Raw genomic sequence first — 25,815 nt, forward strand, 5'->3', positions numbered from 1 at the left:
ATGGATGGATGGATGGAAGGATAGATGGGCTGCAATCTGCCCCAGTAGAGAGACACACACATCAGCGAGATCACAGCCCTATTGAAATCCTGGAATATTAAGTAATATTAGAGCTAATAAAAAGAGCTGCTGTTGTAGGGAGAGCCTTGGGGGGAGGGGGGGAGAGACAACGTCAAGAAAATATTTGTTGGGAAAAAAAGTCAGTAAGTTGTAAGTGCTGGGAGGGCAAGGATTGCTTTCACTTTTTGCCTTTGCAACTACAGCATCTAGGCCTGATATATGACAGACCTTTAATAAATGTGTGGAGAGGAAGAGAGAGAGGAAAGGAGGAGGAAGGGAAGGAAAAGGGAGGAAGGGAGGGGGGAGGGAGGAAAGGAGAAAGGAAGGAAGGAAGGAAGGAAAATTGGGGAGGGGAAGCATTCCTGGCCCAAGAGCCAGACAGTGAAAGGCATCCAAAAGGAAAAGGAAAGTCCTGGGCGGAGAACAAGGACAGCACCGCGGTATCATTGAGGGAATGGAGGGGGCTGGGCATAAAAACCTGGAAAGGTAAGCAAGGGGTGGGCTGGGAAAAGCTTTAAAAGCTCAAGAAAGGCCGTTGTATTTTCTCTTGGAGGTAACAGGTGGTCCTTGGAGTTCGTGGGGTGTGTTGGGGGAAGGAGGAGGGTGTTGGCGGAGAATGGTGTCATCAGCACTGAGTTGAGCATGTCCTTGAACTCGTTTCTTCTTCCCTATCTGCTCCGGCTTGTGGTAACTTGAAGGAGATGTAGCTTGGTGGCAAGATCTCGCTTATTTTAGCGTTAAGAGTCGTGGGACTAAATCCCCGCTCTGACCCATAGTAGCAAGATTAACTTTCTACTCATCGGCTTTGTTACTTTGACTAGATTCATTCCCTTTCCCTCCCTGAGTTTCAGTTTACTTATCTAGAAAAGGAGGGGTCAGATAAAATGCCCCGAAGACTCGGATCTGGGCCCTCACGGTTGCCCTCCGCGTGAAGCTCAGTTTTCGTTTTTAAAAGCGTACAGGGTCATACAAACACTGCAGAAGAATATTGGCGGTTTGTTGCTGTTTGCTTGTTTTCCAGTAGGCCTTGTTTCTAGTTCATTCACTCAGTGAACTCTGCCATTTTCCAAAGGCCATCCAGCCTGTTTCTCCTCCTGTTTCACTCTGGACTCAGCTCCTTGTCCATTTGCAATATCTGTCCAGGACTGAGCCCACCTCCCGAGCGCCTCGGGCATCACCCACCGGCTGCTGGACGGTACCCCCACTCCACCCACCCCAGCCAGGGGTGCAGGGAAATGGGCTCCAGGCTGGTAGTCCGAGGAGCCGGCTTGGAATCGGGGCCCTGTCCAAGCTCTTTATTAACAAAGTTATAAAAAATTCGCATGACTTTTTTACTTTTATCTTCTTTGTTGCCTTCTAGCTCTCGCTCCCTTTTTTCACCTTTACGTGACCCGAGGATGCCTTTGCTCAGTTGATCTAATTGGTTTTAGGGAGGAAATCCTGATGACGAGGGTGGGGCAGCGGAAGGGAGGGGAGGCAACAAGGGGGAGGGGGAAAGGAGAGGGCGGGACCCCGACTACATAATTAGCTCTGCCTCGGGGCCGGAGGAGACACTCTGGGAGCCTCGGAGGCTTGAAGGTCGTGGACTGGGATCCTGGAGACCGCGAATTCGGCGCCTGCCAAGGCGTAGCGTGGCCAGCAGCCCGGCAGGCCAGTCCTCTCCTGGTGCTCAGCTCGAAGCTAGCGCGCCTTTCTGCGCCTCTCCTAGCCCAGCGATGCAGCCTGATTCTCCCACAACGCCTTCCTGGACTCCTACCGACCCCGCTGCAGCTGCAGCTGCAACTGCCGCTGCCGAGGCCGGGCCCAGCTCCACCCACCTAGGTACCCCTGGGCAGGACCAGCACCCAGTGCGGCCCTGGAGGAAGACGCCCAAAGACTTCGCTTTTGGCAAAATCCTGGGTGAAGGATCGTTCGCCACCGTGGTCTTGGCCCGGGACTTGTCAACTTCCAAGGACTACGCGATTAAAATCCTGGAGAAAAAGCAAATCCTTAGAGAGAAGAAGGCACGATATGTCACCAGCGAACGGGATGTCATGTCCCGCTTGGACCACCCGTTCTTTGTCAAGCTTTACTTCACTTTTCAGGACGAGGAGAAACTGTACTTTGGCCTCAGCTACGCCCAAAACGGAGACCTCCAAAGATACGTGCAGAAACTGGGTCCTTTGGATGAGCCCTGCACCCGGTTTTACTCTGCAGAGATCGTGTTGGCCCTGGAGTACTTGCACGGGCAGGGCATTATTCACAGGGACCTGAAACCTGAAAACATTCTGTTAAATGCTGAGATGCACATTCAAATTACAGACTTTGGATCGGCCAAAATACTGCCTCCCTGTAGTAAGCAAGCCAGGGCTAACTCCTTTGTGGGCACGGCATATTACATATCACCGGAACTCCTCGTGGAGAAAAGTGCGTGCAAGAGTTCGGACCTGTGGGCTCTGGGGTGCGTAATATACTACCTTGTGGCAGGCCTGCCTGCTTTCCAAGCTCGAAATGAGTATCTTGTATATCAGAAGATCATTAAGCTAACATATGACTTTCCAGAACAATTCTTCCCAAAGGCAAAAGATCTCGTGGGAAAGCTTCTGGTTTCGGATTCTACAAATCGATTAGGATGTGAAGAAATGGGGAGATACAGAGCCTTGAAGGCCCACCCATTCTTTGAGAACATCACCTGGGACAATCTGCATCTTCAGATTCCTCCCCTGGTCCCAGGATCCTCAGTTTCTGTGTATGAAGATGAAAATGACTTTGGAAATTATAACATTTTCCAGCACGTAGGTCCACCTTCATCTTCTTCCCATTCCTTGGATGGTAGAGCCATGCTTACTTCAAAGGCCCACTGGTCATGTGGAAGGCTACATTCATCAACTGGATGAGAATTCTTTGGAGCTGGACCTAAGGTTTTCTGAAGAGGAGAAAAGACTCTTACTGGAGAAGCAGGCTAGTGGGAACCCGTGGCATCGGTTTGTGGACAATCATTTAATTCTGAAAATGGGCCCAGTAGACAAGCGGAAGGGCTTGTTTGCCCGACGGCGCCAGCTGCTTCTTACAGAAGGACCTCACCTCTATTACGTGGATCCTGTCAGCAAAGTCCCGAAAGGAGAAATCCCTTGGTCACCACAACTGTGGGCGGAAGCCAAGAATTTTAAGACCTTTTTTGTTCATACGCCTCAGAGGACCTATCACCTGATAGACCCAAAGGAGACGGCTCATAAGTGGTGCCAGAAGATCCAGGAAGTTTGTCAAAGCAGATGCCAGAACCATCCACAGGCTGCTGTCTAGGAAAGCTTACCCCGGGAGGGCCAAGAGCCCTGGCAGCTGCCCTCTGTCCTACGAACTCTTTGGCCATGTCTGAGTCCTACCTAGGTAACAGGAGGAGGTGTGTTTACTGCTTTTGTCTCTCCTGCCTCATCCTCCATCAGGCTCGGTCTCAATGATCATTGAAGCCTGAGAGTTCTTTAATGCCTCTGCTGAAGCTTGATTTCAATTTAATTTTATTCTCCTGTTCCACCTTTTTTTTTTACATATGGCAGAAATAAAATGCTTTTGCCTTCTACTTTGCTTCTTGTTATTTTATGTCCGACGTGGTCCTGCTAGGTTATCTTCCTTTATCCTTCTCTGTAAGATTTCAGGAATGAGTTTATACAGCAAGAACTGGCATATAGAACTCTTTAGAGTTTGCAAAGTGCTTTACATTAGACTGTGAGCTCCTGAAAAGCCAGTGCAGCTTTTGCCTTTTTTATATCCTCTGAGTAAGCAGCAAACCCACTGAGGGCCTACTGTGTGCCAGGCTTTCTGCTGAGCACCGGTGTGCCAAGCACGTGGAGAAACAAAGCCCAAAACAGCCCAGCCCCCTCCTTCAAGGTTTATGTTCTACCCTTGAGAAGCTTACTTTCTGTCTCAGAACTTCCATTCAATCAGCATATATTTTAACTGGGTTTAAAGCGTGTTATTTAGGAGGTGGATAATACATTAGCTCGCTAATACCTCTCTATTGTAACCACCTCAGCCAGCAGCCAAGTGTGGAGAAGTCTGAAGGCAGACTGAAGGGGGGAGGTGGAAGAAAGGCAAAGCATGGTTGGCTGCGGGGCATAAATGGGGAGTACAACTGGGGCTCAGGGGAGCACGGGGGAGAGAGGAACTTAGCTTGGGGAAGAGAAGTCAAATCGATGGGTGGACAGCCTCCTTCCCCATCTTGCCCAAGCTTGACTGTCTCCTTCATAGATACCTCTTAGCTGAGGCTCTTACTGGAGCCTTGGAGCTGAAGGGCCACAAGGGAAAATCGAGCCTGTCCCTTTCATTTTATATGTGCAGCAAGGGAGGCACCCAAAGTCACAGGGAATAAATGGAGGCAGGATTCGAATCCAAGAGGCCAAGCCTCTCACCCTTTCCACCACACACACCAGCCGCCCAGTGCCGCTGCCACCGCCCCCCCCCCACCCCAAACATTTCTTCCTTGGCTGTGTTGACTGAAGCTGCTGCTACTGTGACTCACTTGCTGACCACAGCCGGCACTGGGCTCTGGGTAACTTTCACATAGGCTCTGACTCTGGAGTCCTTGAACTTGGGATTTAGAAACATTTTGAGCATTATGTGTCAATATAATTGGTTTCCTTGTAACCCTCTGTATTTTATTTCGTATGCTTAAAAAGACGATTCTGAAAAGGGGCTTTCCCAGGCTGTCAAAGGGGCTGAGGTGCCAGACTGAAACGTGAGTCCCTGATAGATAAGAATGCTGAGCCTGGAGACAGAAGACCTGAGTTCAAATCCAACCTCAGACACTTAGTCATTTGTGTGAACCTGAGCTACACTTTCCTCCTCTGTAAAATAGGGATAATAATAGCACCTCACCTCCCAGAGTTGTGAGGATCTGATGAGATAAGAATTATAAAGCACTTAGCAGGTGACTGGCACTTAGTAGGTACTTAATAACTGTTTTTGGACTAATGAGCTGTTACTAAGTGCTAAGCACTACAGTGCTGGGTGCTTAGGGTGGGGACAAGAGGTGAGGAACTTGTTGTGAGAAGCTTACCTTCCATTAGTTCAGTCCACAAATATTTATTATTTACTTTACTGTGGCCAGAGCCACGTGCCCCCTTCCTCTCGAGGCTGAGGTGGGGGGGGGGGGTCGTACTTGAGAGACAAAGATTTTAAAAGTCCTTACTCTTGGAGCACACATTCTATCCAGGAAGAAAATGTCTCACTCATTGCTTAGGTGTCTCTGTTAGTCACTGGGGAGACAGAGACTAAAAGAGCCCCTTGTTCCATCCGGGGGCTGGCATAAAGCCAGGCAGGTGAACAAGGCTGCTTCTTTTCCTTAGTGAGGGAGTTTCTCGTGTGCAGCTACCTGCACACAATCATATCTCCGGCCAACGACAAAACTCCAGTTAGAGTGAGGCTTCATCGACCCGTAGAGACGACCAATAGAGGTCATCTAGTCAACCAATCAACATGCTTCATCAAGCGTTTATTCTGTGTCGGGGACTGTGGACCACCTGAACCACCCCTGCCCTCAGGGAGCTTCCATTCTTTAGGCTCCTAGATTCAGATCTGAAAGAGAAGCTCTGGTTTAACCCCTCCCATTTCTAGCATAAGGAAATTGAGGCCCTGAGAGGCTTGTGACTTTCCCAATGTCTCACAGGTAATAAGTAGCATAGCTGGGTGTGCAGTATATTTTATAGTACACAGGTGCTTACTAATTGTCTCCTCTATTAGAATGTAAGCTCCTTGAGGGCAGGGACTATTTTTAGTCTTTCTTTTTCTCCCAACTATGAATATGCTAAACTGACTTAGTAGAGGCTGGGAATTCCCTCCCTGACTTCTTGATATAATAAGTTACTCTTTGTAAGTCCAGGGGGCTCCTTCCTTTGTGGCCTTGATTGATTCAAAGAGGTGTACAGGCCCTGTTCACACTCAGTTTTGATTGTTTGATTCAATTAAAAATTGTCTTCACCTAGTCACTGGAGCTAACATTGGGTGATTGGTTTCAACTCCACCCTTAACACTTAACTACAGGTCTGGTCCCCATCCCCGAGAGCTAACTCCCTCCACTCCCTCCACGTTATGCCCCAGGCAGATAGAAACTCCTCAAACTTTCTGTTGGTCAGAACTTGAAGGAGAGGGGACAGGAAATCGAAGCCAGTTTCATTTGCTTCTCTGTTTCAGTCCTTTGGGCCTGAGCCCCACACGGAGGCTGACATAGAAGAAGAGGCCCTGAAGACCAAACTCGGGGAGCTGACCAGCAAGGTCAGTGACAAGGGAGGGTCTTCAGAGGAAGAAGAGGAGGGCCAGAGTGGGCTGAGCCCGGGAAGGAGCTCTGTAGCTGGCAGCGGACCCATCGAGGCCCAGCAGGTTGGTAACCACACCCTGGGCTATTCCATACCTGACTTCTTGGCCCTCCGGCCTGGCCTGGTGAGAATGTGTCAGGAAAGGAGCATGATGCCAGCAGACTTACTAGACCACTCATCAACTGTCAACCCAAGAGCTCCCTAGAAGGAATAGGGCTGGTTATGGCATTAGGTGTCTCAGGCTGGGAGACATCTAGTCCATCCCTTCCTGAGTAGGATCCCCGCTCCAACATTCCTGGCAAGCAGTCAGGCCTTTGCCTGAATCCTGCAGTGATGGGGAGATCACTACTCATTTCATTTCTGCACAGTTCTGATTGTTGGGAAGTCATTCCTTGTATCCAACCCAAATCTCCCCCTCTGTAACTACCACCTACTGATCCTAGTTCTGAACGTTGGGGAACAAGTTTGCCAAGCACAGCCTTTCAAAGTCTAGAAGCCAGCTTTGTGTCCATCCCACCCCTCTCTTCTCTTCCCTGTTTCCTCAACCAGCCCTCCTATGACCTCAGTTGGAGGCCATTCACCTTTGCTGTATGCTCTCCAGGTTCATCAATATCCTTCATAAAATTAGACACCCAAGATTGAATGCAAGACTCCAGGTGTGGGCTGACCAGTGACCATCACCTCCTGGTCCTGGACATCGCTGCTCACTCTTAAAGAAGCCCAAGATCTCATTGGCTTTTTTGCCTATCCTGCAGGACTATGGACTCCTGTTGAGTTTGCAGTCCCCTAGGACCCCCAGATCATCTTCAAATGAGTTTCTAGCTAGCTAGCTAGCTAGTGAATAGGGTGCTGGACTCAGAAAGACTTGGGCAAGTTACTTAACCCCTGTCTGCCTCAATTTCCTCATCTTCAAAATTAGAATAATAAGAACACTTACCTGCCAAGGTTGTTGTGAAAATAAAATGAGATAATATCTGTAAAGTGCTTGAAAGCCTTAAAGAAATGATGATGATGATGATGATGATGATGAAGAAGAAATGGATTTTCCAAAGCCACGTAGTTGGGGTAATGGGTCTACACTGATCCCCCTACACTAAACACAAGGGCCTAGTCACTCCATCTACAGCCTTGGAATGGGACGAAGCCAGCTGGCTCACACCAGGATCAAATGTGACTTTGTTCTCATTTGTTGTTGTTCAGCTGTTTCAGTCGTCTCCAAGTCTTCATGACCCCGTTTTAGGGTTTTCCTTTCAAAGATACTGGAGTAGTTTGCCATTTCCTTCTCCAGCTAAGGAAACTGAGGCAAATGGGGGAAGTGACTTGCCTAGGGTTACACAGCTAATATCTGAGGCCAGATTTGAACTCAGGAAGATGTCTGCCTGACTTCAAGCTCCAGGCTCTATGTGCATTATAGCACCCCCTAGCGGCCCTGTTTTGGTCTCACTGGTGGTCCCATCCTATGGGAAAAGTTTCCACCAGTTCTGTTAGTCACTCTCAAAGCTGGACAGACCCCATGTATGTGCCTTTAGGGCCTGCCATCTGAGACAGTCTTTCAGAACCTGAGGACAGGATAGGGAACAAAGGGGCTCAATCCCTGCCACGTGAGATTCCGGTGAAAAGCTTGAGGGTGTTTAGGCTGGAGAAGAGAAGCTGTTTTCAAGTATCCAAAGGACTATCACAGACAAAGGTGATTAGACCTGGCCTGAATGGCCCCAGAGGAAAGAGCAAAGAGCCTTGGGTAGAAGCTAAAAAGTTTGGCTGATGTCAAGAAAAACTCCCAACAGCTGAGTGCTATCTAAAAATGGACTCTGGGCTGTCCACCCCCAGCCCTCCATGGAGGTCTTCGGGCAAAGGCTGGTGCCAACTTGGCAGACAAGGGGATTCCTGTCTGTTAGGGGTTAGACTAGGGGGTCCCCCAGGACTCTTCTATCCCTGAGTCTGGCCTCCCACTAAAGCATGGACCCCTCCACTCTGTGCATCCTTAATGTCTCAGAGTATCTCCTCCCACCAGGCAGATTGCAACCCTCTATGCCTAGTGGATAGGTTTTCATCAACTTCCATAACCTGGTGCCCAACACTCGAGGCCTCCCCACACTGAGCTGGACTGGTTCTCAGACAGCAGATGTTCAAGCCAGCATCAGTGTGCCAAACATGTTCACCTCCATCTACCCATTATGCCAGCCCTCTCCAGCTTGATCAGACATGCAACATGTTCATTCCACTGACTTGAAGGCTCCAGGGTCCTCTCCAGGCCTCGCTACAATGAGGCAAGGGAGAAGGATTTTAGTTCAGGATTTTTCACAGTAACTGCCATTTGTGGGGACACAGACAGAACCTGTGATTTCATTAGCAGAAAGAACTCATTCTGCTCATGCAATTGGGTGACTTGGAGGCTTAGAGAGAGTTGCCTGGAGTGCTAAGGAGAGGCAGAGACTTGGCATAGGATCATGCTGCCTGTATGTGTCAGAGATGGGACTTGAACCCAGGGCTTACTGGCATCTGCTTCGGCTCACTATCCACAACCCTCCATACCCCACCTTGTCTCCAGCTTCCTCCAGGGACAATGATTGACAGATCAGAGATTTATAGCTGGAAGAGATCCTGTAGACATCTTGTCTGACCCCCTCATTTTACATCTGGGTTTACACTGTAGGTGGATAGCCCCGCATCCGGTCCCAATCTGGATCAGGCTTTTACCCATGTAGCTAAGTCTGCTCTGTCCTATTTTCTCCAGGCTGGCCAGACACATGGAGGGGAGAATAGGCTTCTTGACCTTGAGGAACGAGTCCCAAGCACCAGAAGCCCTGAGTCAGCGCTCTCAGAGCTGGAGGACAGAGTGGCCTTGACAGCCACTGAAGTTCAGCATGCAGAGAGGGAGGTAATTGTCAGGATATCTTATGTCAAGTCTGCAAGGATTTATTAGAATCTACTCTGTGCTGAGCACTAAGTGAAGTTCTGAGGATACAAAGAAGGGGAGGGGAATTACATTACTATTCTATCAATTACATACATATGTGTGTGTATGTGTGTATACATACTATATACATACAATGAATTTGCAGTTAGGTAGATAGATGATAAATGGATAGATAGATAGATAGATAGATAGATAGATAGATAGATAGATAAGATAGATAGATGAGATAGATGGATGGAAAGAAAGATAGATGAATGGATGGATGGATGGATGGATAGATAGCTCAGCCTTGTGCTTTCACTAGTATTTTCCCCAGCATATCAATTAATTTAAAAACATAGTTCTGAGAAGGGGTCCCTCAGCTTCACCAGATGCCAAAGGAATCCAGAACACAAAAAGAGGCCAAGAACCCTTAGGCTGGAGCGTGCTGAGAAGGAGGACTGTTCTCAGGTTTCATTTAGTGAGCCAGTTGGATGAGGGGTTTTCGTATGCATTTAACATGTGGGTCTTGTCATAGGTGTCAGATATAAAATCTCGAATTGCTGCCCTCAGCGCCGCTGGACTTCCTGTCAAGACCTGGGAGAAACCAAGGAAGAAATCAAACCTACAGGTGGGTAGAAGGCACTGCAGGCTGGGTGGGGCATGGTGGGGGGAGTGGGAGGATGGAATCACTGTCCACAGCAAGCCAAGCCCCAGCCGCAGCTCCCAGAACTGAACGGGAATGCCAGGGGTCGCTGCTCTGCTGGTTTGTTGGGGGTTTTATTTTCCTATATCCCTTGGTGATACTGCATCCTGGAGACTCACTATTAGATCTTTCGCCACTACAAAAAAAAAAAAGCCACTATTAGTATTATCGTACATATTGGGCTTTTTCCTCTTTCTTGATCTCTTTTGGTCATGGACCTAACAGCATATAGCTGTGTCAGAAGGCACACTTTTTGTGTCTGGTTCCACATTGCTTTCCAGAATGGCTGGATCAATTCACAGTTTCACCAACAGTGCATCAATGTGCCTATCTTCCCTCAGGCCTCCCGGCATTTATTGTCTTTGCCAATCTGATAGGTGTGAGGTGAAACCTCACAGTGGTTTTCACTTGGTTTTTCTCTAATTATTAGCAATTGGAGTGGTTTTTTTTAATACAGCTATAGACAGCCTTGGTTTCTTCTCTTGAGAACTCTCTTATCATATCTTTAGACTGTTTATGACTTGGGGAATGGCTCTTATTTTTAAATTTTTGGATCAGTTCCTTAGAAATGAGACCTTTGCCAGAGAAATTTGATGCAAATATTCTTCCCAATCACCTGTTCCCCTTTTAATCTTAACTTTATTGGATTTGTTTGTGCAAAATCTTTTTAATTTTTGGTAATTAGAATTATCCATTTTATGTTCTGTGATCCTCATTAATCCTTGTTTGGTCATGAACTTTGCTACTATCCAAACACCTGATACATAAATTCTTTCAATATTTCTCGAATTATTTGTGCTAGGACCTTTTGTATCTAGGCCACAGGCCCATTTGGAGCCCATTCTGATGTAAGGGATGTGAGGTGTTAGTGTAAAGGAATTAGGATTAGAAATGGAATCTGTTACAACCCTAATTCCAAGGCATTCACTGTGGATAAAGCACTGGGCCTGGAGTCAGGAACACCAGAACTCAAATCCAGGCACCAACACTTACGAGCTGGACAACCCTCCACAAGCCATGTACCCTTCTTCAGCCTCAGTTTCCACATCTGTAAAATGGAGAGAAAATAGCACTTACTTTGCGTGACTGTTGTGAGGAGGAAATGAGATAATATTTGTAACGTACTTCACAAACCTTCAAGTGCTATATAAATGCTAGTTATTCTTAATAATAAATCTAACTTCTTCCATGCTGCCAACTACCTTCCCTAGCAGTTTTGATCAAATAGTGGGTCCTTTCCCCAGTAGCTGGGGTCTTTGGGTTTATTAAAACTAGGGTTCTCTATGGTATTTACCTAATCTGTTCTGCTGATCAACTTCCCTATTTTTAACCAATACCAAATTGTTCTGATAATTACTACTTTATTATAGGGGGCAGCTAGGTGGCACATCAGCCCTGGAGTCAGGAGGACCTGAGTTCAAATCTGACCTCAAACACTCCTAGATGTGTGACCCTGAGCAAGTCACTTAACTTAAATGTGTATGTGTGTGTGTGTGTGTGTGTGTGTACACATATACACACAACACATACAAACACACACACACACCAGTTGTCCTTCTAAAGAAAGGGGAATGGTTGAATAAATTGTGGTCTATGACTGTTATATAATAGCATGGTGCTACAAGAAATGAGGAACTAAATGATTTCAAAGACACATGGAAAGAAAGACTTGTATGAACTGCTGCAGAATGAAATGAGCAGAACCAGGAGAAAAATTTATACAGTAATAACAATGCTGCAAAGGTAAGTCTGAAAGCTGTAAGAACTCCGAGGAGGACAATGACATCCGTGATTTCAGAGTGCTGGTTGTAAAGCATGCTGCGCACCTTTTGGCCAAGGCATGGAAGGATGCAGAATGAGATAACTTTTTTAAAAACACAGCCATTGAGGAATTGTATTTGCTTAACTGTGCATACTAGTTGCAAAGCATTTGTTTCCCACCCCCATGGAAAGGAGGAGGGAAGGAAAGAAAATATGTTTTTGTTAATTTTTAAAAACTTTCATATGAAGGAAAAACAAAACAGAAAAAGACTCAGCATTTGGAATAGAGGACCCTAAGTTTAGAGCCAGAAGGGGCCTCGAAGCTCATCCCTCCAGTCCAATCCCTTCACTGATACTTGAGGAAACTCGGGCTCAGACTTGGTTGAGTGACCAGGATACAAGCATCATAAAGTTAGGGCTGGAAGGAGCCTTACAGGTTGTCTACACCCACCCCCTCATTTTACAGATGAGGAAGCTGAGGCCCAGACAGGTTAGCTGATTTGCCCACGATCACACAGGCAGGACGCAGCAGAGGCAGGACTTGTACTCAGGTCCCTGACTCCAAATCCAGGAGTAGCTGATCTGCCTCAGTGAATGGGAGTTTCTACACTAGCGAGTGCTCAATCTCCACACAGGCCTAGACCCCCAAAAATGACAAAAATTCTATTATCAACCTGACATTGCTTCATTTTTTTAATGGAAAGTCACAAGGTAGGATAGTGGAGATTTGGAATCTTGGGGTTTAAATTCCAACTCTCTAAGGGTGGCCCTCTTCCCCTCTGTGCCTCAGTTTCCTCATCTGTAAAATGAGGGGTTGGCCTCTAAGGACCCTTTAGCTCTGGAGTGAGAACCTAGATTCATGGTCATCTATGGGGAGAGGATCAGTTCCCCCATCCAACCTGGGGGGACCTGAGTCATGTGGGTGTCATGAGGGAGCCACTGAGATGTCTCCTTTCTTTACTCTTAGATATTTCCCCTGCAGACCCCCAAGAGCAGCCTCGGAGTTGAAGATCCCGAACTCTCTGGGGCAAACAAAGTGAGTAACCGCCCATCACCCCAAGAAGCCAGAAAAGGAGAGGAGAAAGGAAAAAAAGAGGCTCAGCGTCAATCGTTATGAAATAGGATTGGTCTATTCAGATTTAGAGGTCCTTTTTAAACCCTTGTTTCTATTCCTGTCTTTATTTCCAAATACATCCTTCTCCCTCACCCCCTCATCCCTTCCAACGAAGATTTTATTATTTTTAATAATATTTTATTTCCCCCAATTACATGTAAGAAACAATTTTTAACATTCATTTTTAAAAATTCTGAATTCCAAATTCTCTCCCTCCTTCCTTCCCTTCCTTCTCCCTGAGACAGCAAGCAATTTGATATAGATTATATAATAACAAAGATTTTAAAAGAAAGGGAAGAAAAGCTATTCCACAAAACCAATAATCACATTAATGGTATCTGACAACGTATGCAATATTTTCCACCCATAGTCCCCCCACCCCTGCAAAGGGTAGGAAGAAAGAATAGTATTCATAAGCTGTTCAACTTAGGGAAAGACCTTTGCTGGGATGGGGGGGGTCACCTAAACGGAGGATTATTAATTTGGTCCTGGAAGAAAGCTTAGAAGTTGATGAAGTGGATAGAGCACTGGCCCTGAAGTCAGGAGGACCTGAGTTCAAATCTGTCCTCAGACCAAACACTTGACACTTACTAGCTGTGTGACCCTGGGCAAGTCACTTAATCCCAATTGCCTAAAAAGAAAAAAAAGAGAAAGTTTAGAAGCCAGCTAAACAAATCCTTCATTTTATAAATGAGGAAACTGAGGCGCAGACTTGCCCAAGTTTACACAAGTAACAAGTAGCAGAGTTGGGATTTGAACCCAGGTCATCTGACTCTAATTCCTCTGTGCCATACACTCAATTCTCTTTCTAGTGCCCCTCCCACACTGCCTTTTTTACCTTTTGTATATTTCTGATTAATTAAAGATTTTCACTTGATTAAAGCAATTCAGGAAGAGATGGAGAAAAACACTCAACGGGGGAAAAAAATTACCAACATGCAAGTAAGAATTAGGGTGCTAGGTGATGCCATAGTGCACAGAGTCCTGGCCCTGGAATCAGGGAGACCTAAGTTCAAATCCAGCCTCAGACACTTGCTAGCTGTGTGACACTGGACAAATCACTTCACCCTGTTTGCCTCAGTTTCCTCATCTGTAAAATGAGCTGGAGAAGGAAAGGCAAACCACTCCAGTATCTTTGCCAAGAAAACCCCAAATGGGGTCATGAAGAATCAGACACAACTGAGAAAGACTGAAAATAAGAATTTAAAAGTGGAGGGTGTTCAAAGTAACATGGATGGGTCTCTTCCCTTCTGACACTGATTATTTGTTGTATGCACAAATGAGTCTTTAAAAAAAAAAGACCATTGGTGTGGGGGGCCTCCTCCCTCCAGCCATGCTTAACAACTGCTTTCATCGCCTGCCTAACCTCTACCCTTGCTGCTTAAAGCCTCACCAGCTTAAAGTCAAACTGGCATTGGGTGAATGGTCTGAGCAGGTTGAAGACTGAATAGACATGGCTTCAAGGCACCGCTGGGTCCACCCAAGTGGTGCTTGAAGTTGAGATACAATAGGAAGAAAGCCTGACCCATGACTGTGTTGAGTACACCCTACTCAGCTAAGGGAGGGTAATAGATAGAAGGATGGCCAGCACTAGAAAAGATGGATGGTTTTCTACTTCATTTTTTCACCTCCTTTTCATCTCCAACTATACACCCAGGATTGGACTGGTTCCATAGATCAGGCCAAGGACAAACTCATGAAGTCAGACCACCGAATGACATCTCAAGATGTCAGTCCTTCCTACTTACTATCTCTTATCTCCTTCAGAAAAAATCTCGAAATTTCAGGTTCCTCCACCGTCCCCTGCCGAAGGGCCTGAATACCCTATGGCCCAGTGGTTAATCTTAATTGGCAGGAATATAGAGTTTTCATGGTAAGATCTTAGCTAAATGTCTCAGTTGATTATAGACTGTAGATTCAGAGCTGGAGTGGACCTTAGAAGGCTATCTGGCCCAATTCCCTTATTTGGCAGATGAGGAAACTGAGGCACTGAAAGAAGAAGAGATCTGCCCATTTGTGTAGCCTTAGTTCACCTCCCTGGCCTTAGTTTCCTCATATGTGAAATGCATAGGTTGGATTAGAGGAGCCCTGAGGCCCCTCCCAGCCCGAGATCTATGATCTTATGAGTCAGAGACTAGACAGGAGTCTTTCTGACTCATAGAATCATAGATTTAGACCTAGAAGCAGGGGCACATTGGAGCCAGCTTCTACCAGCTCAGGAGAGCATTTTGATTGATAAATTTTCAGGGTGAGCATATATGCTTCAGAACCTGAAGATCTGTTAATATTTCAAGCACTGATTTTTCCCTCACCCCCCTCTCAATCTTCCAAAAGGAAGAATTGACCCTCAGGATTCAATAAAGACTCAATCCAAAAGCCTTCTTTTTCTTATAGGTAATGGCTAGGCCACATGTACAGAGGAGAATATTCAATAATTCTCTCAGACTTCAAGGTAAGGATCATCAGGTCTGCCTGCTGGGGGAGCCAAGAGGAGGCAGGGACCTTAGAGATAAATATTTAGGGAATTGAAAAGAAGCAAATTGTGGGGACTTGTAAGGGTTAAGTGAATAGATTCAGCTTCCGTTGAATGTTTGTTGTGGATACAAGGAAAACCCAACAGGCTGAATCCCTCCAGAAACTGCTCACTCCAGACTCTCAAGTGAAGGGTCTGCCCCTTTAAAAACTAAGGCCATTTTCTTTTAAACACAACACACACTTCTTGGTCATGCAGCCTCTTCGTGGCTGCCATGCACTGGACTCTGTCCACAGTGGCCAAGGAGGCCTTCAAAGTGCCCTCATTCCCGCTCCCTCCACTGGGCAGTGCTCTTGAAGTCACTCTGTACTGCTTGGGATATCGTTTGTATTTGCCCAGTATATCAGCATAGCGGCATAGTGTATCCCCCCTCAATAAAATGTAAACTCCTTGAGGGCAGGAGCCATTCCATTTTATCTTTGTATCCCCAGTACCTAACTGAGATTCTCTATTGTGCCATAATGGATGAAAAGCCTCCTTCAATTGATCTGAGTTTCCAACAACAAAAACCAACCCCCCAAAACGGTTCCACCAAATCACCAGATATCATGCTTGCAAGAGACACATCACGTACCTTTTTCCACGTTTGTAGTTTGTTCATGAAAAGCAAGGGAGTGGCCTTTACCTTGGACAGCCTGGTACTAACCTCGCCCGAATCCCTCGAGCTTTGGCCTCGGTCACGTGTTCATCTTCCTCCTTCAAAGCCCAGGGGATGTAATACATCATTTTCTTGGCACTTCAAAGTCATTGTTAGGAGCCCGCCACGGCTCAGCGATGCTCCCCACCTCCCCACCTGCCTTTGGGGCCTGTAGTGCTGCTCATCACTTCTTGTGTTCCCAGCTGCTTTGGATAATTTGGCTTGTCCTTTACCTTCACTCCTCCCTGCTGTCCACGTGCCTGCCTCCGGCAGCAGCTTTCTAATCGGCTGCTTCTAATCTGCTCTGACGTGGCCACCAGACCACCAAGGTGGTTAGAACTGCTCATTGAAACAAGTAAATGGGCCCCAAGGGAGGGCCTGAAGGAAGGGTGTGTGGATGTGATGAGCTCCATTCAGGGTGCTCAGGGAGCCTGCTGGTTTATTTTCTGGATCTCATCAGGGTCCCAGATGATCGGGGTGAGAAGGAACTGAATTTGAGACAGGGAGGGTGTTGCTATAGCACCTGATTCCTGATCCTGACTGGGTCCGTGAAGGCTCACTCAGATTCCTCATCCCAATGATGAGGAATCCTCAAAGGCTTCACCCATGGACAGCCAGCTCTTTCAGGCCTGACCAGGCTGGAAAGTCTTTCAGTGAAGCTCTAGGGATGGACTCTACATCTCTGGGCCAAAGAGTAGCCTAGATTAAATGAGTCAGGCTCCTCTATGATGAGGGATTTGTTGGCCACAGCTGCCATCTATGCACAGAGGGGTCATGATCTGCTCTGGTAGAGGTGGAGATCCATCCACTCCAAAGAAATGACAGATCCCTGCAGCATCAAAGTGGAGGGGGGGGCAGGGAGTATGCAAAAACGTATGAGTGTACCCACATGCATGTATGTACTCAGAGTAATGTGAATGCCAAACATCTTGGAAGAGGTTAGGTTTTTCCAACTTTATTTCCTCAGACCAGGATTCCTAGGCCCGTCTGGGCTTCTATTGCATGGCTTCTCCTCACACACAGTGTCCCAGTCAGACTGGCCTAATCGATCCCTGAACTGGACATCAAATTTCCTACCTCCATGTCTTTGCATAGATTGTCCCCTATGCCAGGATTATGTTCCCTTCTCATCTCCAACTCTCAGAATCTTTAGCTTCCTTCAGTGTTGAATTTAGATGCCACCCTCAACATGAGGCCTTTCATGATCCTCTAAACTATTAGTGCTTTTCCCAAAAATTAGGTTTTATTTATTTAGCTGTTTGAAGGCCGTATGCCCCCAGAATATGAGCTTCTTATTTTGCTTTTGTCTTTCTCCAGCACCTAGCCTAGGCACAAAATAAGAGTTTAATAAATGTTGGATGGATGGATGGATGGATGGATGGATGTTGAAAGAGAACATTAATCTTTAGTCCGGAGTAAACAAAGTACAGACTGATTATTCCTCTGATATAATCTTGTAAGTTATGATTGGGCTTTCAGGCAGCTGAGGCCACTGTCCAAGGTGCTGAGGGGGAAGGGAGGTTGCTTTGCTTGAAGTATCTAGGGAGGCTTGTTCTAGAGACCAGCATGGAAACTGCTGTCATATTTGATAGTTTGAGCCTAGCTAAGTGATTAAATCAAACCTTTTGTTTCCCATGAAGACAGAGTTGATGGCCCTTTCAGCCGAGCATCAGCTTACCGAGGGTCCTTGACCCAAAGAAATCCCAATGGGAAGAACAGAAGGGTGGATCACATCTTTGCGGTAAGACTTTCACCCCATTCAACTTCATACTTCAGCCCAGTGAGTCTATTGTCTTCAGCTAAATACCCATAATCTGGGCCAGCTTAGTCTTAAGACAAGCCAAGGCAAAGAAGAGGGTGGTCAGATAATGTTGAAAAAATGGAACACTCAGTATCAGTCAACAAGCATTTAGCAAACACTAGGTGCTTGGCACTTTGCTAAGTGCTGGAGGTACCAAGCAAATGAAGAAACAATCCCTGCCTTCAAGGAGCTTACATTCAAATGGGAGAGATGCCATGTATGTAAACAGACATATACAAGATATATATACCAAAAGATGAAAGGTAGCATTGGAGCAGAAGGCTCCAGCAGCTGGGGGATGGGGAGTGGGGTGGCAGAGAGACTAGGAGAAGCCTGCTGGAGGGACTTGAGTCTTGAAGGAAGCCAGGGATTCCAAGAGGCACAGGTGAAGAAGGAGGGCCTTCCCGGTATGGAGACAGCAAGGGAAAATGTCTGTAGGCATGAGATGAAACATCACATTTGAGAAATAGCAAGCAGACAGAGCAGTGTGGGTGCTCTGTAGCTTATGGGAAGTGGAGTGAAGTGAAAAAAAAAGACCAGAAAGGTAGGGAAAGACCAGGTTATAAAGGGCTTCAAGTACCAAACAGAGCAATTTATATTTACTCCTTTGTATGATAAGGAACCAGTAGAGTTTGCTGAGTAGGAAGTGACATGGTCACATCTGCACTTTAGGAGAATCTCTTTGGTAACTACATGAAGGATGAGTTGGAAGAAGAATGGTTGGATGCAGGAAGACTAACAATAATAATAGTTAGTATTATGGTAGTAATAACTAGCATTTATGTGGTGATTTAAAGTCAACAAAGTGCTTTACCTGGTTTTGGTCCTCGGAGGTGATCTTACTGATCTAATTAAGAGGCCATTGCAGTAATCTAACTGAGAGGTGAAGAGGGATGAATCAGGGTGGCAGCTGTATGAGTGGAAAAAAGGGGACTGGAGAGAGATGTCTTGGAGATAGAAAAAACAAGATTTTACATTAATTGGGAGGGGGAGATGCAAGGGGGAATCATCATCATCATCATTATAGGTAAGGCAAATGGGGATGCTAGTCACTGAGAGCTTAATTGACTAATAATGTAACAGCCAGTTTTGGCTTACGTATGAGAACAGCAGGGAAGTGCCCCCAGGCTCAGAATTTCATTTGAGCGGTTTTTAACGTGTGCTTGCATTTCTTTTTTTGGCCTACTCCCCAGAAACCTGTGATGACCCATCAGCCTTAAAGAAGACCTTCAACCTTGGAAGTCACATAAAGAATGACTCACGTTTCCTCCACTATCACTGCCATTGTTTTCTTCTCCCTCTTCAATTCTTTCTTGGAAAAAAGAGGAAACACCACTTGTATGGGATTCCAGCTTCAAGATAATAATTGTTGTCAGCTTTTCCTCCAACCCTCTGCAGAGCGAACTTAAGAATAGAACTACATGGCCCATCACTTCCCAGATCAGGGCAACCTACTTGCTACCTGATGCTGTGTTTCTTTCCAGTTGGATATGTCTCTGAATTTGTATTCCATAGACTCATAGTTTAGAGCTAGGAGGGACCTTCGGGAACATCTGCTCATGGGAACATAGTATCATAGATTTAGAGTAGGAAGAGACTTGTAATCCAATGCCTCCATTTTACCCATGAAAATACTAACATCCAGGAAGGGAAGTGATTTGCCAAGGTCACCCAAATAATAAGTAGCAAAGCTGGGATTTAAATCTAGGTCCCTTAAAAAGGGGATGTCAACCCTCAAGGGACCCATTTAGATACCTATTAGATGATCACTTTCTTGTATTGCTTTTCTAACCATTGTTGCTTCTACCATAATGAAAAGAAAGAATGTATAAATGGCCACTGGAGATCAACATATATAAATGTGTGTGTGTGTGTATGTGTGTGTGCGCGTGCATGTGTGCATGTGTACACACACATACAGAGAGAGACAGACAGACAGAGACGGGGAGGGGAGAGAGAGAGACAGAGAGGAAAAGAGAGAGAAGGAGGGAGGGAGGGAGAGAAAAAGGGAGACAGAGACAGAGAGAGACACAGAGAGAGACAGAGAGACAAAGACAGGAAAAGAGAGAGGAGGGAGGGAGAGAAAAGGAAGGAGAGAGAGAAAGAGAGGGAGAGAAACATAGATTCACTTTAACTTGATGTTTCAGTGAATCTCTAATTTTATTGGCATGGATACTACTACTAATATTGCTACTGCTCATAATAATAGTTCACACTTATATAGCCACTTTTTAAGGCTTGAAAAGCACTTTATAGACACCTCATTTGACCCTCACAATAACCCTAAAAGGAGGGGCAACTATTATTCCCATTTTACAAATAAAGAAACTGAGGCCCAGAATGGTGAGAGACTTACCCAGAATCACACACCTAGCAAGCAGATGAGGCAGAATTTGACCTCCTGAGTCCCTGTCTAGCACCTTAGCTGTGCTACTTCCACCAATACTAATCATAAGCTCCTCTTTGCTTTCATTCTCTGCACTGATTTTCTTTTCTCCATAGACCTCTCACTGTAGAGAAAGTGCCCCACCTGATCTCTTCAGTGGCTTGGGGTGCCATGTCACACTTGGGCTAGCCATTGTTCTCCTCTCATGCTACTGAGGCTGGCCTGCCTCCTTAGCTGGTCACTCAAAGGCATGCGCTTTATGACACGTCTAAGCTAACTCCCCACATACAAGTCATTCTGGGATTGTGCTGCAAGCTGCCTCTGTCCATTGCCCATTGGGTTACTTACTAACATAACAAGCACCTTACAGCAGTGACGAAGGCCGTTCTCCTTTGGCCCTACTTCAAAACTCCCCCGTACCTTTGGTCTTTCAAACCAACACTGCACAGAATTTGTGGCCCCCACTTGCCTCCTTGCTGGTGGCTTGCGTCTCACAGGCATCCACTAACAGTCATGCAGTAATGACAGATCCTGGAGGGCATGGCCTGGCTGGCCTTTGTGTTTCTATCCTCAGCATTCAGCCCAGTGCCTGGCACTTAAGGAGATCATGGAATTCTAGATGAGTCCAACTCCCCCATTTTATAAAGAGGGAACTGAGGCCCAGGGCAGGCAGGACCCCTGTTCCTGTCCTAGCATAAGAGTGAAATGAAGAGGAAGCATCATCTCAAGCACTGGGACTCAAGTCGTCCCCAGCAGCTGGGCCCATAATTTCATGACACACTCATCTACCCAGTTGTCCCTGAGAACTTCAGAAGAGATGGCTCAGACCCCAAATCCCCAACTAGGAAGTTGTTTCAGATAATGATCTGGTAATGCCATGCTAAGAAATATTTAAGGGTTCTTGGTCCCAGCCCAAAGGTGCCCATCGTTTACTTCTCTTAACTACCAACAGAGGCTCTTGAATCTGTAACTGGAAGGAGCCTCAGAGACCATCGGGTCCAAGCCCTTCAGTTTATAACAACTGTGATTTGTCCAGAAATGGCAGAAGATGCCCTGTGACTCACACTGCAGCCTCTTTCCCCTCTGACTCTGCACTCGCTTCTGCCATCAAGGGATGAAAGGAACTCCAAGGGAGAAGGAGTCTTAGCAGTCCCTCAGGTGATCCAATCCTTCATTTCTCAAAGAAGGAATCTGAGGCCTAGAGGAAGAAAGTACCTGCCCAAGGTCACAAAGATAGTACGAGACAAAGCCTGGATTAGAGCTCAGGTCTTAGATGTGGAATTCAATGTTGAGAACTTCATCTCTTACCCAGAAATTCTAATCGCTTCCTAACTGCAGTCTTAGCTGTCATTAGCCCCCTTCCAATTTTTTTGGTCCAAATTTGTGACTGCGTCATTGCGGGTAACTCCTAGTATGGGAAATTCTTCCACTGACTCCAGATAAAAAGTCACTGGCAATTTGTTCCCAGTTTCCTGAGGTGCCGAAAGATTCAACAGCTTAACCAGGATCACAAAGCCAGTATGTGTCCAAAAAGGGGCTTGAGCCCAGATCTTTCTGGCTGGAAAGGTGATCTTCCTATGCTGTCCTGGCCACAACCCCCTGCCCATCCCAATAGAGCCTTCAAAACAAGTGTCCTAAGAAGACAGGGCAGCTAGGTGCCGCCATAGCGCATAGAGCCTAAAATCAGGAAGACTCACTCATCTTCTGAGTTCAAATCTAACCTCAGACTGGCACTAGCTATGTGACCCTGGGCAAGTCACTTAACCCCATTTGCCTCAATTTCCTCCTCTGTAAAATAATCTGGAGAAAGAAATGGCAAATCACTCAAGTATCTTTGCCAAGAAAGCCCCAAATGGGAAGTTCATTGAATGCCAAACAAGATGGGGGGAAGATATATTTTATCCAAGAGGCAATAGGGAGCCACTGAAAGTTCTGAAGGAGGAGAGTCACAAAAGGTCACCTTAAACTTTGTTGTTGTCTATTTCAGACTCTTCATGATCCCATTTGGGGTTTTCACTGGCTCAGCCCCATTCCTGAAATGCACACCCTGCTCACATCTCCCTTTCAGGATAACAACCACAACGATAAGAGCTAGCATTTATAGAGGACTTTAAGATTTGTAGGGGCAGCTAGGTGGCACAGTGGGTAGAGCACCAGCCCTGGATTCAGGAGTTCAAATTAAGCTTCAGACACATTAACACTTACTAGCTATATGACCTTGGGCAAGTCACTTAACCCCATTGCCTAGCCAAAAAAAATAAAGATTTGCAAAAAACTTTAGTATTTTATCTCACAACAACCCTGTGAGGTAGGTACTCGTATCCCCATTTTACAGATGAGAAAACTGAGACTGAAAGAAGTTATCTACGGCTAGGAAAAGTTTACGTCAGGATTTGAACTCATATCTCCCTAATCCTACACTCTAGCCACTCTGCCCCCTAACATTAAAGATCCCTAGTTCCCTTCAAAGTTCAGCTTAGGTGCAGTTTTGCAGGTTCCCTGAAGTTGTCTGTATTCTAGCCCCTTGGGAGTGTGTGCCCACAAGGCCCTAACCCACCCTCTGGAAGAAAACTTTGGATCAGTGGTCTTACTGGGGACTGTAGTCTTCAGTCCCCTGGGCGTGAAGCCCAGCTCTGTCACTTGCTGTCAGAGTGAGCCTCGACAAGTCTCTCTCTGTTCCTCAGTTTCCCCATCTGTGAAATGAGGACTTTGGGCTCCACGGTCTCTAAGGTCTACAATCCCTTGATTACACACCCAGTGCTCTTTTCACTGTGTGCCTTGTCTCTGCCATCCCTACCTTCAAGGTGCTTTCCTCTACTGGGCCAGAGAGATGGGCACAGGGTACAAGGAGGCCACAGGTGGGTAAATATGGGACATGCTCACATCTTTGCTGTTTACTCAATGAATCAAAATGGGGAAGCAACAACTGGGGAGGGGTCAGGAAAGGCTTCTTGGAGGGGATCACATGAGCTGATCTTGAAGGTAGGGTTAACAAAAGGCACAAGCAGGGTGGGAAATGCCAAGCTAGGAAATATCAGAACCAAGATTCGAACCCAGGGCTTTTGTAGCCCATAGGTCCAGCATTCCTTGCAAAACACCAAGCCTGTTACCATTCAATTGGCAAAGAAATCGACCTCACTCAAAAAATAAAACAAAGGACAAATTGCAAGCATCGTCTGCTGCCACCTCTGCCTCTATGGTGCTGGAGGCACTTTACCTTCTTCAGTCTCCCCATCCACCACAGTGCGGGCTCCTTGAGGGCAGGGACTGTCTTTTGCCTCTTCTTGTATCCCCAGCACTTAGCACAGTACCTAGCACATAGTAGGTGCTTAATAAATGTTGACTGATTGACTGTAAAAGGAGCGAGCTGGACTGATGACCTTCTAGCTCTGATGTCGTGATCCTCTGGGCAACGTCTAAGGCCAGAAAACTCAAGGGAAGCAGATTGTGAAGGGCTTTAAACAGCAAGGAGAATTTGTATTTGATCCTAGAGCAATAGGGAGCCAGCAGCACTTCATGGGCAAGAGCAGACTGTGCTTCAGGGAGCTTCCTTTGGCAGTCTGGCACATGATGGCTCAGACCTCAAAGTCCCTGGGGGCATTCTGGATGCCATGGCCCTGAGGTAGATGGTTCGCCCTTCGCATCCAAGGTCCCCTTCCTTTGCCTTAAGCTGCACCCATTTGCTGTACCATATTGCCCATGTGATGGAATAGTTAGCAGTTCTTCATTGTTCCTCCATGTCCAGGTGGCACCTGAAGGTTCAGGGTAGCTGAGCAGAGCCTCTCCAGGCCAATTCCATGTTTCTTCCCACTACCACTAATGAAAAACAAAGGAAAATGAATAGTCTGGCATTCAATATCCTTCACAATCTCACACCACCCTAGCTTCTTGATCCTTTTCTTCTCTCTTTGTTGCCCTCTCTGCTCCAGACTACTTTGTGTCCTCAAAACATCCCTAGCACATTCCCACCTTGTGCTTTTACTCATATAGTTCTCTATGCTATGAAAACCCTTTTCCATCCTCTTCATCTGATGAATTCCCATCCATCCTTTAAATCCCCATTCACATTCGAGCCCACCTCTTCTAACTCCATATCTAGTTCTTTCTTTCCACACCACACTAGCTCTCAAAGACCACATAGCATTTTTCTTAACATTTTCTATGTAATCCCTGACTGGTTTAGGGCTCTACCAGCTATAGCCAAGGAAGAGCTCCACAAGCTAGAAAGAACTGTATGGGGTTGATCATCACCACCCCTAGTGGACACTTTGATAAGGTAACTAAGGACTTCCAGGATCTGGGAATCGTACCCAAGAAGTGAGAATTGCCACAGCGTACTGGAAAATCATGGACTTGGGGTCAGAAAGACCTGGATTCAAATCCCAGCTCTAACAACAGCTATGTAATCATGGTCAATTTATTCTACTTCATAAGCATCAGTTTCCTACTCTGTAAAATAGGGATAATAAAAGTTATACTCAGAATTCTCTTTGTTCCCAGAGTGTTCTGGGGGAGGGGAAAAATGGGCATGAAAGGGAACACTTTCTTCTCAGAGGGATGTACTTTCTCCTTGGGAAGGTCCACCACCACTTTCCCCCTCTCTCTGCACCTCACCTTATGACATTCTGCCAGAGCACACCACCTGGTGGTGCTGCTGTCACCCCAAAGGTCCAATCACCATGTAACTCCTCTCCCTGGCCAATGCTTCCCACTCAAATCTCTTGGGAGCAAAGGTCAGACTATCCCATCTTCTGAAACCTTGCATGGACCTAATTTCTCCCCCAATTCAACTATTTTTGCTATCTGGTGAAAAAAGAAATCATAAGATCATAGACTTAGGGCTAGAAGAGACATTAGATGCCATCTTACACAACCCTCCTTAGAGATGAAGAAGCTGAGATGCTGAGTGGGTTAACTGACTTGCCCAAGGTCTTACTATGAGCCAGATACTGAGCTAAGTGCTGGGGATACAAATGTGAAAGTAAGATAGCGCTTGCCCTCAAGAGGCTTACATTCTACTAGTAGATATGTGTTCACAGATATAGAAGTGCACAATTTTTCATACAATCTTCTTTTTTGTCTTTATATATTGATATCATTGTATTAGTTTGAAGATAAGGTTCAAAAGAAAAAATATTTTCAAGTAAACAGGATGTATAAGTAGCAGAGACAGGATCTGAACCCAGGTCTTCTGGCTGGCAATGATTTCCACTTCCCTTGCTAAGATCTCACACACTGTCTTTAATGATGTTCTAGAATTCTAGCAGGCATTTAAGTCAAGGCCACCAGTCAATAATGTGAAGAATCCGCCTTCTTCCCCTTTTTAGAAACCAAGACATTTGCCCTTTCCTAGTCCTTCATCAGCTCTCCCATTCTCCACACTTATTTTTCCAAAGATTCTTAAATTCAGCCCAGCAATCATATATATGGATTCTTGCAGTGCCCTGAGCTATTTCTGGGCTTAAGGACTTGAAATGCCTGAGGGCAGCTAAGGACCTTCTTACCGTCTCCTTTATCCTAGCCTTCAATTTGGGAACTCCCCTTCCCCTTTCTATCAGTCTCAAAAAATCAAAATAAGAGTTGAATGATTCTCCCTTCTCCCTTACATCCATTATCATCATTGCTAGTCACTCC

The 25,815-nt window shown here is 46.1% G+C and overlaps 1 protein-coding gene and 1 pseudogene across 1 annotated transcript in view; both read left to right on the plus strand.

The window, feature by feature from the left end:
* Nucleotides 1-24,665, plus strand: part of MLPH (melanophilin) — a 68,285-nt gene extending 43,620 nt beyond the window's left edge. Inside the window, 7 exon segments of the mRNA XM_078154611.1 lie at nt 6,226-6,411; nt 9,082-9,225; nt 9,782-9,874; nt 12,678-12,746; nt 15,219-15,276; nt 17,635-17,735; nt 18,989-24,665. Coding sequence (XP_078010737.1) covers nt 6,226-6,411; nt 9,082-9,225; nt 9,782-9,874; nt 12,678-12,746; nt 15,219-15,276; nt 17,635-17,735; nt 18,989-19,015 — 678 coding nt within the window. The 3' untranslated portion in view covers nt 19,016-24,665.
* On the plus strand, nt 1,689-3,567 carry LOC110198072 (3-phosphoinositide-dependent protein kinase 1 pseudogene; annotated as a pseudogene).
* Nucleotides 24,666-25,815: the final 1,150 nt, after the last annotated feature.

The sequence above is a fragment of the Phascolarctos cinereus genome, unplaced genomic scaffold (assembly GCF_003287225.1).
Source record: "Phascolarctos cinereus isolate Bilbo 61053 unplaced genomic scaffold, phaCin_HiC Scaffold_5;HRSCAF=322, whole genome shotgun sequence".
Taxonomy (NCBI): Eukaryota; Metazoa; Chordata; class Mammalia; order Diprotodontia; family Phascolarctidae; genus Phascolarctos; species Phascolarctos cinereus.